Raw genomic sequence first — 13,704 nt, 5'->3', positions numbered from 1 at the left:
AGAAGACGGATGCTGCATAAGCTCCTGCACAATGCCAATCACTCCCTTGCTGGTCCTCACGCATCTGATGACTCTGTCCCATTGGGTTCATGACTTCCATGGGGACTCCAACACAACCACCAGACTAAGCACCACCCAGGCACAGGGGTGCAGCTTCTGTGGATGCCAGCAGGACTGCACCCACCTATACCACAGCAGGACTTTCCCCTACTGCATCTGGAACCAGTTTGGGCTGCTGCCAGCAGAATGTCATCTCCTGCCACAGGTGATACAGGAGGAGACATTTTGCTTTTCAGGTCTCAAAAATATGCCCAAATTAGATTGCATTTGCAGTGCTGGGAGGGTTCCCTGCTCTGCTAAACACTCAGCACCACATGCACCCAAGGAAAAAATGTTTACCTGGTGTGGCCACGGTTAACCTTTTTTCCTTGCTGAGACGGTGCCCATGGATGAATTCACTCATGGAAGGGGGGCCCCTCAGAAGATATGATTCTGTGGAGGCAGGATGAGGGGGGGCTCTTAATAATTTCTGGAGGTAGGTCCCTGAAGTCCTGGGATGGCTCTGATCACAAAGGGAAGGTGAGAATAGTCTTGCAGGAGATCCAAGAAAAATACATATGGAAACAAAAGAGTTTTACTTTAATTACCTTTCAAAGCCTCGTGAATGACAACATCATGTTAATGTGTTTAACAGGTAAAAATCAACTAGCGTTGCCACCCCATGTCATTTCCACAGCAGGGCACCTTGCCTGCATTGGAAATCCTGGTGCGTATTAGGGGAGGAGGAAATGAGGTTGAGTTATATCCCAGCATCCTGGATTCAACATGTACAAGGCTCCCTGAATGTGCTCTTGTTTTTGCATTGTGACTAGAGCATATAAGAAAAGGGAATGGTTATGTAGGACTTCTCTAACAGAGAGTCCCCTTCACCTTCAGAACTGTGGAGGTCCCCACACCTGTAGAGCTTTGGCAGGGCAGTCACAAGACAAGATGAGAACTCACTGCTTGAACAGCAAAATATTTGCATCAGGTTATGAATGGCAGCCATCCCCCTTCAAAAGGTTGCTTGCTCCCATGTAGAAAAAATGATCTGAGTGAACACATCCCATATTCTTTTCACACTGATGAAGAAAAAGTGAGCATCAGCGCTTAACAGATAGATGTAGATTCCTTTGTGTTAAGCACTGGAATGCTCGTAGAGCACAACCCTTTTTTTATTTCAGATGCTCGTTATGGAAAACCTTAAGGAAAACTTAAGGAAAACGTCATAAAGAAAATACATTCACACTGATATTAAAGACATACAAGATGCACTGAGACACTGACAGAATATAGTTCAAAACACTGCATTAAGGAGGAGGAAATAACAGTGAGTAGGTGGATCAGAACCACATGTTGCCAGGCTTTGAATTTCTTATTCATATCCTCCCCACCTCCTCCCCAGTCAAAGTACGGAGGAAAAAAATAATTAAAAAAAAAAAAATAATAATTATAATGTTTACAATTCAGTGAACAACTTTAATTAAAGTCTGGCCACTGCACTGTACTGTAAAGATCACTGCATGCATACCTTTTCCTCTGAGTGCCACTGCTGACCAGTAAGTTTGGTTGCTGTGGGCCCTGACTATGCAGGAGGAAAGTGTCTATGCTTGGCACGGTGGCTGATGCCTCCTCACTTACTTTAGGGCTGCCGATCTTGCTCTTTCCAAGCTTGCCTTTGCTGCGTCTGGACTGCTCATGGTCGAACTCTAAATCCTCCAGTCGCTGGGTAAGGGCAAGTTTTTGCTGGATAGCCATGCGCAACAGAGAGTTCAGGGTCTTCTTCTCATCCTCCGCAGCTGCAAGCTGCCTCTGCATCTCATCCAGCTGTGTGACGTACTCATCACACCTGGGAAAACAAACAAGGCAGAAATCTGGGGAATTGATCCAAGAACCAACCCTACTGGTGATCACATTCCTGGGCTGCAGTTACAGGGGCAGATTCAGGTCCAAGTTTTTGCCAAAGATAATCCTGAAAGCAGACAGCCTGAATTCTTCCTTTCCCACTTTGAATAAATTTGGACTTGGATCTGAACGCCAACATTTCCTATTCAGCAGGAGAACCTGTCTCTATAATATCAGATTAGTCTGTGTCAACGTAATAGGCTTCTAATGCAGATAAGCAATCAGAGAGGGGTGTGGGATTATCTCCAGGCTAGACCACAAATAGCAATTCTGGGTGCTGGTTCTGCTAGTAACTCACCATGGATAAGGATGTCTACTAATTGATAATACTATCTGCCATTAGACAGTAATATCCACTTCAGCAAAACATTACAAAAAATGATGATGAAAAAGACTGCAAGTACTCGGAACACCTGAACCATCAGATTTTGTGAAATGAGAATCCCTCAGTTGTTTGCCATTGTTAACTGAATAAAGAGGTACCATTCCAGAAACTCCACACCTGGAAGTTATTTCACATTTACTGTTAATTAATTGTTACATCTCTTGGAGGTGTGCTCAGGTATTCATTGCTACAGTTACCTGCTCCTTCTTAACCCTCAACCTCTTCTATCTGCAAGAAGAATTGTATCTTTCTCACTTGCTTTAGATCTCTCAGATTTTGAAATAAAACCCCCTTTCTCATGATTTTGTTAGCATTTAAGACTGAATTCAGTTTAGTTCTGCTTTAAACAATGATTTCTACAGTGAGCAGGAAGAGCAAGGCGTTTCAGAATGGCCTTTATCACTTAAGTGGAATAGCTTCAGTTTGTTAACCACAGACCATTTATTCAGTAAGAACCAAGAGTGATAAATGCATACCGGTAGTGATGATTCGCAGATAGCAGTACTGTCTGACCATTGGACATTTATGGCAACATCCAAGACTTTTTCATGTTAAATGATGCAGCTTTCACCAAATCTCTTCCCCATCTGAATAAATCTATATAGCTTTGCTGTGTAATTACAGCAGGGTAATTGTTGAGGATTTAACTTTACCAATATCACTCACAGAAAACAAGCATAGAAAATAATTTTAGTTTTCCTTCTTATAATATGTGATGCAATAAACTGTTAAATTATTTCAAACTGAGGGATGAAACTAATTTCTCCAAAACTAACTTTCTCTTTGGGAAACAGAAATACTTGAAAATTCGTAGTTATTCTTCACACATGAACACTCACATATATATATTGCACTCTCCTTTTGAATAATTCAGGTGCTGGAAGAAAAATTACGAAGTCAGACATAGTTTCATGTACAGTTTCAGTATTATCATTCTTCTGCAGGACCTTAATAAGCATGACTGTCTATTCAAGCCTTGAGGAAGAGTGATATTTCTGAAACACTGGTTGGCTTAAAGCCAACTTGCACACCTATTTCTGCTCCAAGCCATGAGATGTCTATTGATGCTTTAGCCAGTTTCTTTGACAGAGACATTAGAATGACATCAGCATTCTGGAGATTAAATTAAATTAATTTGAAATAGGAATTAGTATAATGCCTATGTTATGAGAGTTTTAAAGACTCATTCTTGCAACCAGATGGATCCTGTATCCAACTCTTATTCTCTGCTGCTTTCTAGGAGACATCTTTTTTTTCCAAATACATTTTCTGTTAGAAATTTTAAACAGTAACACCTGCAGCAACACCTGTAGCACAGTGCTGCCAGGAATGAACAGACTTGCTTCAGTATGCCAGTAAGCCAATTCTGATTTTGGAAAAAGACTGGGTTTCCTCAGGCCCCAGGATGTGTTCTTGCTATTTAGGCAACTGCTTTGTAAAACAGTGTAACTGAGCACTTAAGAGACATAAGCTCCATGAAGGTGGGTATTACTAAAGCAGACTTAGACAAAACTGCTTTTCGCTACCTGCTACAAACTATAACAAAGCTGGCCCTAGGAACGTGGATATACTACACGCTGTTAGCTGGCCTTATACTTGAGACAAGAACAAATCTTGTTAATACATTTTCCTACTGTTCTGGTTAATTATATGCCCTTCCTAGAAGCCTCCCCATAACGGCTAACCCACATTTTCGGCAGTTCACTGCAGTGTTTTGTGGTTCCAGTCATCTGACCTCCACCATGACTCGAAGTTTCCCATTAATTTTCACAAACACATCGTCCATTGTCTCTGTGTTTTGTTGCTCAAGCATGGTGATTTTTTTGTTGAGAAATAGTGTTCAGAAAGGTTAAACCTAAATCGGTTAAGTAAACGCCATAATTAACTTCAGAAACTGCTGAATTAGCAGCCTCAGATCTCCTTGAATCTGCAGCAGTGAAGGTTATTCCATGTAGTGGGAGGCAGCTACTGCTTGCAGCCACGGCATTTCCCTTCACTGAAATATTCCCTGCTACATGCAAGTGTGGGATTAAGAGAGAAGTGTTGCCAATTAAAAAAGAAAAATGCATTACACTCATCCAAATTGCCTTTTGTCTACACATTTTACAAATGTTTGTGAAGTCTCACAGTATGCCAAGGAAGAAAAAGGTTTAGAGCTCCTAAGAGAGATAACCTGACACAGCACAGACCGTTGTGGACTGAGCAGGGCTCCAGGATGCATCAGGGTTCCAAGAGGGTCTCTCAGAAGTACTCACATAGTAGTGAATAACGGAAGTTAGGCTACGTCCTCCTGAGTCTGAGCTCTTTCCAAATTTGTCTCTTGCCCCAGGACAGGTGTAAGCTGCCAGTAACTATTAAATAAACAGCACCCTTATCTTGCTGTCTGCTGGTCTACTTAATGCCAGAGCAAAAGTCAAGATTTCATCTCATTCTCATTTCTCTTGTCTCAGTAAGGAAGCAGATAGACAGACAAGCCCACTTATTTTGTATTAACTGATCCAAGAAGCTTATAAAGGAGTTTAAGGGAATTCTAGCTCCATCTCTCTCTCTCATCTAGGAAGACAAACCAAATACCGAGCCAGGTTTATGCATAATTTAGGTAACATAAATCATAGCAGATCTTGAGCTAAAACCCAGTCATGCTGACAGTGACAGGCTCCTGCTCTAGCCATATAAACATAATTCTCTTCTGCTCATAAACGTTTTCTCATCTAGGATAGATCCAGGACCTGTCTGCACTTCCTAGTCCATCTCTTCAGCACACGTTTTTCATTAAATATTAATCATAAGAAAACGTTTTGATGGACGGCGAATAAAATCAATGCATGCAGCGTCAGGACTTTGGCAATATCACTAGTAATATTTCCTCTCTCCTTTTGAGTATCTCTGTTGAGGCTGGGAAAGCAAGCATGTAGACGGACTCAGTGAAATTAGCTGCCTGAATCCCTTTAGGATCCTGCTTTAAAAGTATGTTCTCTCCTTTAGCACAAGACTTCCCTTCTTTTCCTGGGCAACTCCTATTCTAGACTGGAAAACTAATGTTTTAAAGAATTTATTTTTCATTTGCCCTCTAGATGAGTGCTGGCCACCTGTCTCACTGCCTGACACTCTCACAGCTCCTGCCGTGGGTCAGCAACTCAGGGTTGGAGTGAGGGGCAATGACAGGCCGAACAGAAAAGGCTCTCACCATTTTTTTAGTTTTTCTGGTAGTTTACCAGTTTTTTACCAGTTTTTCTGGTAATTTATTACTACCAGAAGCAGCCCAGGGCAAAACAAGCAGGCTAAAGGCAGGAGCTGCAAATCTGATGGGCAGCACATGGCCCTGGCATCAAACAGGAACTTCAAATCTGCTCTGCCAACACCATGCATCCCACAGGAAAGAAGGTTTTATATGCTGCTGCTTTCTTTTTTAAGAGAGATCTTTGGGGAAAAGGGAGCTTGAACTGTATTGAGGACATATTCTTGACAGGTCTGTAGTAAATTCAGAAAGGAGTCATAAGTCTAATGAATAGGTAAGAAAAAAGCTGTAGAGATCAGAACCACAGAGATTTTGGATTGGGGAAAAAAAAATAGTCCCAGAAGGAAAAAGAGCAAAAGTAGAGATGCAAGCAGAATGGATGGACTTTTGAGGGGAAGGAGAGAAGAACTGAAGAAAGAGCTTAAGGGATGGAAAGATACACAAATGTAAGGGGAAAACACAGAAAAAGGATGGCTCCTGCTTTCTGTATAGGGGAGATTTGGAGAAAAGTGTCTTTGCTGTTCAGTCCAGAAACAGGTGTGCTGTGTTGTCCTTCTAACATGGCATGACCTTTATCTGGTGCATTTGAGGAAGAAACTGTGCAGTTCAGTACCAGAATGAACAACCATTTGGGGACCAAATGAACAGAAAAGAATGGTTTATGAAAGAGAAAGCATATTGCTCTATCAAACAGTACATGAAATAATTTTCAGGTCTATAACATAGCCCTACTATCAGCAGAATGTTCTCCCTACAGTACAAATTCAGGAGTAAGTACCATGTGATGCAGGATAACCATGGAAACCATTGTTTTATTCAACAGAAGACTAAGCAATTGCTTTTTTATGCTGAAGGTTGCTATTGCACCTAATGTTACTGCATGGAGAATCTTACAGTCTTGTATTTTCAAACGGATTTCTCTTCGACAGACATCTAGAGTATATCAACTCTCTGTCATTTAAATAACTGCTGTTCCAAATAGACTATTCAGAATGAGTCAATGATTAGAACATTTAGGAAGACTGATTTAATTATAAAGGCCATTATATTCCAGGGAAGGAAGGAAAAGGAATATTTTACAACAGAAAAATCAATAGGAGCACACTGATGCACAAGACCTTGCAGTGAATGACTTTTTATAACTGTGCTCAGATAATACTAGGCAAAACTTATGACCTCAAGGGCAGAAATACATTCCATAGTCCGTGTACTGACTTTTTAATCACTACAGAATGGAGTTTACCAACAACAGTAGATGCTTCAGGTGGGTGTGATGATGCATCTCACCCCCTTCTCTGGGCTCCTCTACGATCTCAGGAATCCCCATTGGGCCTTGGCATTTGAGTAATGAGTCGGGCGGGTAAGCACCCCTTCACCGTACCAGCAATTCTTGAATGACTAAGTGGGGAATGGTTCTACCTGTACCAGGAAATCCTGTTGCCTGGCAAAGGTGAAAACAAAAATGATGATCAGTCACCCTCTGACAGCCCTGGGACATTCATGACCTAAATTGTAGCCTGAGTGAAATGGTACCATAGTCACTGAAAAATGACCAACTCAGATTACGTCCAGGATGGAATTTTACAGATGACTGAAGTCAATCATCTCCAACTCTATAAACAGTGGTCTTAAGTGAGACCCTTTGAGTTCTCCTGGACCGCAGCAGGCTGCGATCAGTATCTCTCTCTGAGGGGAGAGCTCACAAACTGCCAAGTTTGCAATACTAAGGGGACCATCACCGAAAGCTGACGACAGAGCCTGGGCTGATACCCCTGCTCCTCAGGGCTCAACCCTTCGCCTGTTGAGAAATGTAGAGGCATTCAGCATGAATATTTCACTGAACTTGAGGGGAAATTTTAATAGGTATACACCTTTGTACATTTGTACATATATATCTATACACCTGTCCCTTTGTGTGCTTGTGTATGTGTGAATTGATTTAGATACCTCATAACCAGTACAGTATAAATGTTATTATTTCAGATCCATAATTAAATCACTGTTACATTTGCAGTGAATCCTGTTGATTCACTTTGTAAATGTTAATTGATGAGTAAGTGCTGCTAAAATCTTGTGATCAACCTTAAACTGTGAAGAAACCTTCATTCTCTACATACATATATCTCTATATGTGTTGTCCTAAGTCTGAGACTAGGATTGGACCCAGCTGCTCCTGAGCTCTATCAAGAGTTTAGAAAGCAAAGGGGTCCACTCTGAACCTTGTGACTCAATGGGAGGGTCTCCCCTACTCTTTTACGTCTTTGGTCCCTGTGTAAACCATTGCAGCACAATTCTAACTTGATTTTAATTTGATTTTTCTTTTTGTGTTCCATCCATATAATAATTGACCATTGTCATCAAACTTTGAAGTTGCACTCCCACAAATTCATATTAAAACTATTTTCGTTAATACCTTTGATGGTAATTCTTTAAGCAACCCTAAACCACTCATTTGCGACAGTGGGGTTTATCTCTACTAATGTTAGACATTTACAAAGAGGAAATCTGTAACTCAGCAAGGCACACTGATTCCCTTTATAGTTCATAGAAGAAAACAGAAGCTTCATTGCATCCTACACACAAGACATCTAGAAAAGATACCTAGATGAATGTCCTTACTTAAGCCTAATTCTCAAAGACAAGATGCTGCTGTCTCCCACCAGCTTTAGGACATGCCTTAAACTCAGCCAAAGTGTGCACTCAGGATGCCCAAATAGGATAAGGAGCATTCAATACACCAACAACGTAGCATTCCCTTTAAGTAACAACTTCTAAATCTTTGCAAACTGCTTTTACCTTGTAGGTTCATGATTTATGCTCCACACAAGACCCTTGTTTGCTTTATGCTCATGATGCCACTCCTCTCCTCTGGAGTTAGTAGCCTTCCAGATAGTCTTATAGAGTTAGTACATTCATGTATCTCCTAGAGGAATTAGCTTGCAAGTAAAGTTCAACACATGAATTTCTAATACACACACACAACTTTCCTTTCTTGAAGAAAGTGTTTAGATACCAATGAAATCAATAGAGCTACCTTGGTTCACACCACCTGCTGAGTTGGTTCTTCATTTCCATTATGGCACTACATGTACTCTTCTGACGATGAACCTATGATGAATTTGTACACAGCACCAATGTTATGGCTTGTAAATGTCCCTTCTCGTTCCTTCCCACCTCTCCCAGCTACTGCTGCCACTGTCATTAAGCAACAAAGGGCATTAGAAGCCTGAAAGAGGTTAAGATGGCACCTATATACTTACTGCAGGGAGCACTAGGCAGACTTTGGCATGAAGCACGAAGTCATCTTTTTACTTATAGACTCAAGCACAAGCAAGAAATCTGCATTGTGTTTGACCATAAGGGGTGGTGGGTGGTGGAAAGCCTTGATATAACAGAATAATTTCCTGAGGATACTAATTTCCTTGCATATTTGGGATTTAAGAATTTATTGATGAAAGTGTTGGATCTTTAAAGAAATTATTTTTAGATAATCTTTTAAAACACAGCTAAACCCAAAAGCTCTTCTGAAGAAGGTGTGGGTGAAGGAAAGATGAGAGATGATTAATTACTGTTCTGCCAGGAGGAACTATGTTAGAGAAGATAAGTGAAACTTTTATCCTGTGAAGGAGAAGATAATAAATTGAATCTCACAGTGGGAGAAAATAAGAACTCATGTTGGAATGGGAAATTGCAATGGCCTCACAATTATTAGTGCTGGATTACAGCATGAGCTGGTTGATGAAATAGATTTTACTAGTGGTAAGTAATAAATCTCACAATAATGAAAACATGGGATTCTGAAGATCATCATTAACCATGTGATAGCTTTACATGACAGAATCTCTGCGTACTTCTGAATGCAAAGATCAGTCACATAAATCTACTTTTTGATTTCCACTTTAAAAAGTCCTATAAATGCAAATACACTGCAGGCATACATTGGCATTTATACTTTGCTCAAGGTTGTACTGACATTGCTATTTTCCAGCTTTATTTTCCAAGACATGCATCTCAGTAGCACTTGAAAGCTTGCGGGTTTTGCACAGTGTGCACTCTAAGACTTGTTCACCTTCATCCAGCAAACCTCCGACCTTGCAGAAAATAATTTCTGTCTCTCCTCCTAAACACCCAACATATAGGGCTAAGTCTGTTCTCACTTTGCACACACATGTTCACTTTCACAGTGCTGAGCCAGACGGTGACACCATTCCCCCTACCTGGTTGCAAACATTGCTCTCAAGGATGAGAAAGTGGCTGCGTCTTCCTTCAAAGCCTTTAATTCATTCCGTAGTTTGGTCATGGTTTCAGTTACCATTGCTTTTTCATTTTCGTATTTATTCTTCAAATTGGCTAGTGCCACTTCAGCTGTCTGAAAAGACACAAAAGGACATATACTTATGAGACAGATATCTGAAAACAGCTAAGATGCCCTGTTTTATTTTAATTTTGATTTCCTCTTCATTCACACAGTAAAAGAAGTTAGATCTGAGCTTCATCACACTACACCCTTGAATATCTGCTTTTAAGTTGTACTCCATGAAACCAGGAAAAGGGGTAAGCACTTCAAAGGACAAAGCCAATTTCAATGCACTGGCAGCAAGTTGACGCCTTAAATGTCTCTTCAAAACTGTGCAGCTGTGTTGAGGACTCAGGCAAGTAAATTACTACAGCTTAAGGAGCTGCTACCATGTTGTTTGAGCTGCAGTAAACAACCAGGTGTGCCCGCTCACCACACTGGAAGGAGGCCACACGGCACGTGAGACTCGGCCTCTGTAGCCAAGGTGTGAACTAAGGTGTTTGGGCTCATGCTCCCTGCCAACTGAGGTTTTCCTCGGGCCAGGTGACTGCCAGGACCTGACAGCTTGCTTTGATGTCTGAGCACTGGCAATGCCCACTGTTGTGCAAACCGGCATTATTTTGGCAGTTTCAACCACTACAAAAAAAACCAAAACAAAGAAACAATTAAAAAAAACCCCTACAACAGCAACAAAAACAAAAGAAGTGGAAATTATAATTTTCCCTTAAGAGGAAAGCAGTGCTTTGTAGTCATCCTATTCATTAATTTTTTCTGCTCCCTCTTGTCTTTTTTCAATTTCATCCAGTAAATTAATTTACTGCCCTACTACTTTTAATAGTTACATTTGTCTTATTTTTGCAAGATTTTAGCTTTTTGTAGTATCATTTTGAAGTTATTCAAAATACACAGTTTTTTAGAGGCTTTATGCCTACTGCTGCTATGATACTTTTATAATTATTGCCATTGAATGAGGTGAAGAAAAAATGTTTCCTTTTACATTTACTCAGTGGGGGTTATGGGTGTTTTTTTACTTCATTTAGTGCTTAAAAAGTTGCAGCATTTCATACAGGCAATCAATTTCCCCTCTTGATCTTGTGGGTTCTTGAGCCACCACCAAGGGAGAGAAGTGTCGAAGAACATCAGTTTAAAGCGACCAGCAAGGGGATGTGACACAAGGTGGTAATGGCCAAACAGTTGGAAACCTATTTTAAACTCAGTTTTCTGAAACTCAGTATGTTTCCCACTAACAATGTCTCTTAACAAAGTGCGTATTAGCATCTCCTACTAAAATACAACTCTGTTTATTTGGGTCTCGTAACAGCAAGTTAGAAATGGAAGTGTTAAAATAATTCAGTATTTTTTTCATATTGCATATTTACCAATAATGTTTTCTCTGCTTTCACACTAGTTTACATTGAGGGAAAAGATTTTAAAAAATCACTAGTAACTACCCGTCATTTTAAATAGATGGCTTTTTCCATGCCAAATGTGAAAGCATCAGCAATACATGTTAAAAAAATCAACCCCTTAGGGATATATTCAAATAAATGCAGCTTTTCTCAACCTTGCTGACAAATGCTTTGGTATAATGTAGGATGGTAGACACCACCCTACACCTTGGCAAGCTAAAGCTGAAATTGTCAGCTTTCTATCTTTTCAGCTGTGAGCAAAAACGTACACTCGTAAATTAACATGGAGACGAATTAACCATGTTTAATAAAACCACATTTCTGCAGGGAAATCTAGGAAACAGTGCATGAAAGGACAAATTCATATTTAATAGATATGATTAAATCAGATTTATTTAAGAATTTTCAGGTGACTAATGAGGCAGAAGTGATTTATGAGAGCACAGGTAGACTCTATAGTGCAAACTGAGTTCTGCTTTGTCCCTAAGCCAGGAACTCTGATCTCTTCGCTTTGCAAGAGAAATACAGCCCCATGTCACTTAACCTATCGTACCTCATTTTCAAATACAGAATTCATGTAAAGATTTTCCTTTGTTTAGGAATGAAAATGACGTAAAGATATGTGCTACCTAATGCTAGACTTTTTTAAAAAAGCATGTTAAATTGTTTGAGCAGTGGGATTACATATTCCGTGTCAACCCAACAATTTGCACATCAGTGAAACAGTGCACAATGATCAGACAGACATTTTAGTCTGGATGTCAGGATAAGTTAAATGGACGTGTAACACTACAGGATGAAAAATAACTTAGAAATATAATTTACTTGTTGAACAAAGGTAACAGAGGAAGGACTGTGTCAAATCTTCAAACCTTTTTTTTCTTCTTGTTAAGAGTTTTCCATATAATAATACATAGAAAACAAAGCATAAATTACAAAACCTATTGGAAATGCCTGGTGGCTCTCCATGCACCAAACAAGTTTTTGAACACACCCCTTTGCAGGCTGGTGAGGGTCTCCCTTCTCAAAGTCTCCTAAGCAAATAATGAATGAGCTCTACTGAAGAGGCAAATAAAACTAACAAGAAAGAAGGGGAAGCAAGCTATGAGAGCTGCTGTTGGAAACCTGCAGCCAGGGCCAGCAAAGCAGCAGTGCACCACATTAGCATGAGGCACTGCGCACCCAGGAGGTCCTTGTAAGAGCTGGTGGGCACCGGATGGTGCAGATGTTCAGGTTACCTACAGCTCATCGGTTTGGGACCTGGATGCTGACTGAATGAAGCCAATTGATGTCAGACTCCTCAGCTCAGAGGCTGCCATTTTACAGTGCAGCTAAGTCAATTTATATTGGTTAGCTGCTGCCAAACAATTAATTACCCAGCCTTTCCCCGACCCTACCCTATGCACACCTGGTGGTTTTCTTCTGTGCCTACTGGAACCAGTTTGGGGAGTTTGAAGAGTCAGAAAACTTGCCTGAAGCACCCTGAAGCCAGAATATGTAATGGAGAGTGGGGCTGAGGGGAGAAAGGGAACTTGGACTCCATCTTTCAGAGGTACCTAGCTTCACCTTATTCTTCCTCCAGCACCAGCTATAGTCTAAATTATTTCTAGTCTCCAAAATCGTACCCACTGAGCTCTGTATGTGTGGTTGTGCCTGAAACCAGTTCTGTAGGATAATCTAGATTTTAAAGACCTAGGGCAAATGGTGCATTCAGAGAGTGCTCTGAAAGGAAGGATGGGGCAAATAAAAGTCTAAGCAGTAGGTACCAGAAGGAAGCAGATGCCTAGGACTGGCTTTGTTTTTAACAGGTTTTTTTCTGAAGCATTTGTTTTTAAACTATGGGTAACTACAAAATTGTATTAGAGAAATTAAAGAACTTTGATCCATGTAAAAATACGACTTCTGATCAACACACTTGGAAATGGGGAGCACAAGAAAAAAGGTGAAAACTCAGAAAAATGTGTGAATACTCTTCAGTGAAATAAATAATGCAATAAGACAGGAGAGGGGCTAATGACACTCCTGTCAGACCAGTCATGCCAAGGAACTGGGCAAACCAAACTACCCAGCTGCTCAGTGAGCCACCTGAAGGCATGGGATTAACAGCTTGCAGAGAACGTAGCATTTGCTGTGCAGAAGACATCACCTGGAGCTGACAAGCGAGGCCAGGAGGGAGCACAGAGTTCCAGCACCTGGACTTCTGTGGTGTGTGAAACAAGGAAAGCAAGGAAAAGAGAGCTGGGGCACACAGAGCTGAGCACCCCCTACCCCAAAACCCAGTCATGGAGCTACATAGGCTGAGGCGAGCGCACACCTGAGCCCCAGCGCTCCAGGCTCTGCCAGAACATCCTTTCCAACCCTCTCTTTATATTTACAGAAGAGATGTTTGCCCAAATCCAGCTGCCTAGGGGTTGCCACCTTAATCCTGAAA

General features: G+C 40.8%; 1 protein-coding gene across 5 annotated transcripts in view; it reads right to left on the bottom strand.

Annotated features, from left to right (window-relative positions):
• BICD1 (BICD cargo adaptor 1) overlaps positions 1 to 13,704 on the bottom strand; it is a 179,066-nt gene that overhangs the window by 20,749 nt on the left and 144,613 nt on the right. For 3 of the 5 annotated variants that reach the window (XM_040596068.1, XM_040596070.1, XM_040596071.1), the window contains 2 exons: positions 9,785 to 9,936; positions 1,681 to 1,888 (listed from right to left, as the gene is read on the bottom strand). In XM_040596068.1, coding sequence (XP_040452002.1) covers positions 1,681 to 1,888; positions 9,785 to 9,936 — 360 coding nt within the window. Of the gene's footprint in view, positions 1 to 223; positions 233 to 399; positions 591 to 1,570; positions 1,889 to 9,784; positions 9,937 to 13,704 lie in introns of those variants that run through there. The other 2 variants (XM_040596072.1, XM_040596069.1) reach the window with 2 other exon arrangements.

Source organism: Falco naumanni, chromosome 5 (genome assembly GCF_017639655.2).
Source record: "Falco naumanni isolate bFalNau1 chromosome 5, bFalNau1.pat, whole genome shotgun sequence".
NCBI lineage: Eukaryota > Metazoa > Chordata > Aves > Falconiformes > Falconidae > Falco > Falco naumanni.
Note: the sequence above shows the minus strand (reverse complement) of the source record. Positions and strands in the feature narration are given on the sequence as shown.